This window comes from Apis dorsata, unplaced genomic scaffold (genome assembly GCF_000469605.1).
Source record: "Apis dorsata unplaced genomic scaffold, Apis dorsata 1.3 scaffold_374, whole genome shotgun sequence".
Classification (NCBI taxonomy): Eukaryota; Metazoa; Arthropoda; class Insecta; order Hymenoptera; family Apidae; genus Apis; species Apis dorsata.
In genome coordinates this window covers 147,145-151,599 of record NW_006263637.1, presented here as the reverse complement: position 1 = coordinate 151,599, position 4,455 = coordinate 147,145, and the positions used below count along the sequence as shown (strand labels likewise).

The window sequence follows — 4,455 nt, the reverse complement described above, 5'->3', positions numbered from 1 at the left end:
TTAAAAAAAAAAAAAAAAAAAAAGAAACATCGACGAAAATGTGAAAAATTCTTTCGAGGAAAAAAATCTTTTTAAAATTGAATGGAGAGAATGTAACGATCGAAAGACAAAAAAAATGATAAAGAAAATTCAACGTTGCAACGATATCATTTTATTTATTGGGTTCCTCACTATTTTGCACAACAATGAAATTTTTTTCACTGGAAACCCATGGAATGTCGCGTGCATCATAACCTCGGCTCTCAACGGCCGAGATCAATCGTTGACAAAAGTGAAAATTGGATTCTTTGTCACGCGTATATGTATACACATAACGAATTGTTTCTTTTTTTTTTTTAATAACGAGCTTGTAAAGCAACGGATGTTTCATTGAAAGCTTCTCGTGGAAAGAGAAAGATTTTTCTGAAAATGGAACACGGTCAACAATACACGGCCCTTCTCTTTATCTTTTTCTTTTTTTTTTTTTTTTTTTTTTTCAATCCATATCTCCTGCAAAAGTAATAATTAATTCAAGCAAACTCTTCACTTACTCTGTTACTCTACTATAACATTTTTTATCTTATTATTTTTACCATAACAAGATCGTAATTTCATTCACTCTTTGAAGAGAATTTCACGATCGATCCGGTCATTTCTTCTTTCCTCTTATTAATAATTATTAATAATTTTTTAATTCTCCTCTTATTAATTAAATATTTCTTATAGATTATTTCGTCGAACTCGAGTAATGCGAGTTTTTTTTTCTTTTTATCCATTTTCAAAATCTACCATCTCCTCTTAATCTTCTTAAACTCTCACAATCCAATTACGCGTAATTAATTCAATTATAAACTCTCTTCGTTCTTATTATCATCACTTTCATTCACAAAACGATCGTTTTATTATATCGTTATAATACTCTTTAAGAGTAAACTCATTTTATAATCCCTCTTATTTGGAGAACAATATTCTTCCAAATCAAATTCCTGCAAACGAGCCATTTTCGTTTATTACGTTTCCACTTCCACATACCCCAATGAAGAATTCAATTGGTGTAAATTTACAAATTACATTTCGTGATCATCACTTATTAAACATTTATTAAACAAATCAACGCCCAGGTTATCAAAACCTGAGGCATATATAATAATTGTCGATTAAACACATCGAATATAAGAATAAAAATTTGGAAAATTATCGTTACTCTTTGAAGAATTTTATCATTGAAAATTGTTATTGTATTGATCAAATTAAAAAGCGAACAAGTACAACTCATTCATCATCGAGATTGACGTTTTTTTCATTTTCTCTCGATTTCTATTTCTTGACAAAATTTAATTAGAAATATGAGTTCAATTCTCATATACCGTGCAAGATAATCGTAGAATGGAAGAAACGTGTTTCTATCTTGGGTTCCTTGATCCAAGCCTCGAACGACGCTTTCGATTTCTATTTCTTTACTTTTTCGTCTCATTCTTCTTGCCTCCTTTTATCGACAATTGTCTCTCCTTCTTGCGCCCCACTTTCGTTCGTCTTTCGCCCTTCTTTCAATCTTTTATCTTCCTTCACCCGACGATTGATCCTGACTTTCTTTCTTGCCTCGCATTTTATCTACCTCTTTCGATATTTCAAATATTTCGTGCGTGCATAACAACGAATAAATCTTTTTCTTTTTTTTATAAAGAAAAAGGAAAATATTTTTAAATCCGATTTTTCGAATCTTGCGAAAAATTAACTGAGAACGGATTTAGAAAGAGAAGATATTTATATACGAATTGTAATTGGTTAGAATTCGTGGAAGAATGAAGGGAAGCATCATCTGGATGAGCCTGGAACATTTACACGCGGCTTTCGTGTAAAAATCCGGTGTTGTCTCTTCCAACCCATAAAACATCTCTTGTCGAAGCGGGAAAATTAAGAGAAAGTGTATTGTTGCGCGCCTTTCTTACCGCAAAGCGGGATCTCGCCGATTTGTAGCCGTTTAAACGTTCGACGTTTAAACTGTTGAACAGAAAAACTTTTCGAAGAAATCGGACGGAGGCAAATAAATACGAAAAATGGATATTGTCTAATGAAAAATGAGTCAACGATCGATGATAAATTGATCTAGGAAGGAAATTGTGATGCGAAAAATTTTATCATTGAAAATTTTTATTGTATTGGTCAAATGTCAAATTAAAAAGCGAACAAGTACAACTCATTCATCATCGAGATTGACGTTTTTTCATATCATCTTCTCTCGATTTCCATTTCTTGACAAAAATTTTCAATAAAAAGCAAAATAGGAAAAATAGAAAAAAGATACAATTTTTTAAGATTTATCATCATTTTGCGCTAAATATGTTTCTAAAATGTTTCGAATTTTCTCAATTACGATATTTTTCTTTTTTTTTTTTTAGAGAATTTCGAATTCCTCTTTGTTTTCTTTCTTTCTTTTCTTTTTTAAGGTACGCCTGGTTTATGTCCACTCTGGGATTCGCCAGTATCGGGAATTTAACAGTGATGGCTGTCGAGCGTTGGCTGCTGGTGGCTAGACCGATGCAAGCTTTATCCATAAGGTAAGAAACGTTCGATTTTCTTTTCCTTTGCTTCATAAATCCGAGAATATTACGAAGAAGAAACGATCGTTTCGTTGAAAAAGATATTGACTTTGTTCACCGAACCGTGGAACAAAATGGACCGAAATTTGTCCCGATATTTCGAAAAGAATTACGAAATCGATTCCAAACTAGCTATTTCGCTCTCGTTCCATTATGTGCGATAAAACGCGACAATTGTTGATCCCGAAAATGTGAAAATTATTAAAGTATTTCGAAAACAATGAAACTCATTGTACAATTAAAACGTAGTTCACAATAATATTTTCCAATGAAAATTAAATTATTCGCGAGAAATATTAAATCAATTAATAAAATTAAAAAATTTTTTAGTCGAAAAAATCCTGAAAAATGAATGTAGAAAAATATATTTGTTCAATTCGATAAATCAAAAATTGGAAATTTTTAATAAATTAAGGGGAAAGATAAGGGAATTCGTTTACACGTGACAACATCTTAGACGAAGAATAGATCGTTTTACTCGTCCGATGAAAAATCGAGGCACGAAGGAAATTTCGTGGCTCGATCGATATATTCGCCCTTACATCCAATCCCGATGGATCTTCGTTGCTCCACGTGTCAAACATTTTTGTCTCCTAATAGCGTCTCGCGAAAATTGTTGACAAACGATGAATCATGATCTTTCGAAGAAAACTTTAGACTTCTACGTATCGCTGATACTCTTTTAATCAACCACGACTATCTAACAAAGATAGTTCTCATCATTTTTTAAGAATCTTGACGCTCTCTCCTCGCCGGATTAAGAGATAATTCGAAGGGGAGAAACGCGTGCATGAAAGAAAGAAGGAAGGATAGAGAGAGACGGGTATAGAAGATCGGTATCCTCTCTAAAGCGAAATCTCGTAACTTTGGGATTAATAATAAGACGAAAGCGGACCGAGATTGAAGTTTATTTTTTGCGTCCTTTTCTTTTTTCGTCGAATAATAGGTTGCTTCGATTACTTATTTTAGAAACGCAAAAAGAAAAAAAAAAAAAAAAAGGAAAAAGATATTGAAAAGATCAAGACGGTTGAATTATTCAAGTGTAATATTCTCGATATTAATGATAAAAGAGTCGGTTTTTAAATGGCCGCGTTGATGATGAATGGACGAAATAAATCTTGGAGACGACCTCCACGGTGAATTTTTCACACCGAGGGACTACGTTGAAACGACGGGTTGAAACGAAGAGTGGTTTGCCGAACAATAAAGGATAAGAATAAATATAAATAAATTGCAAATAAACACACTTAACACGCTTTACACTTCGTTTTAGAATCGTGGAAACTGTCTGTTTTCGATAGACACGCGGTCATACTGGCATCCTTTGTCTGGATTTACGCGCTATGCCTCTCTTTGCCGCCATTGTTCGGATGGGGAAGTTACGGGCCGGAGGCGGGGAACGTGTCTTGCAGCGTGTCCTGGGAGCTCCACGATCCCGTAACCAAGAGCGAGACCTATATAGGATTCCTCTTCGTCTTCGGCCTGATCGTCCCAGTTTTGACGATCGTTTCCAGTTACGTGGCAATCATACTGACCTTGAAGAAAGTGCGCAAGAGGGCAGGTTAGATTTTTTTTTTTTTTTTCAATCCTCTTCCAACAAGGAAGAGATGGAGATTTTCTCGCAGAATCGGTTATTTCTTCGATATCTTGTTGTGTTGCGAAATCCTCTCCTTTCAATTTTAAGAAAAATTCGAATTCTCTTCTCGAGAAAAAAGCAAAGATTACTTCCGGAGCTTTTTCCAGAACGATTGTATTTCTTCCCCCTTCGAAACGATAAAAAAAAAAAAAGTTACAAATGATCGGACACAAGTGTTGAACAGAAAGTTAGCGTCTTTCTTTCCGTCAAATGTCAATTTAACCGTGAATAATTTCATTT

The 4,455-nt window shown here is 33.9% G+C and overlaps 1 protein-coding gene across 2 annotated transcripts in view; it reads left to right on the top strand.

Moving 5' to 3' along the window:
- LOC102671625 (blue-sensitive opsin-like) overlaps positions 1-4,455 on the top strand; it is a 9,945-nt gene that overhangs the window by 3,507 nt on the left and 1,983 nt on the right. For both annotated transcript variants that reach the window (XM_006618750.1, XM_031511961.1), the window contains exons 3-4: positions 2,427-2,537; positions 3,881-4,140. In XM_006618750.1, the coding sequence (XP_006618813.1) occupies positions 2,427-2,537; positions 3,881-4,140 (371 nt within the window). The remainder of the gene's footprint in view (positions 1-2,426; positions 2,538-3,880; positions 4,141-4,455) is intronic.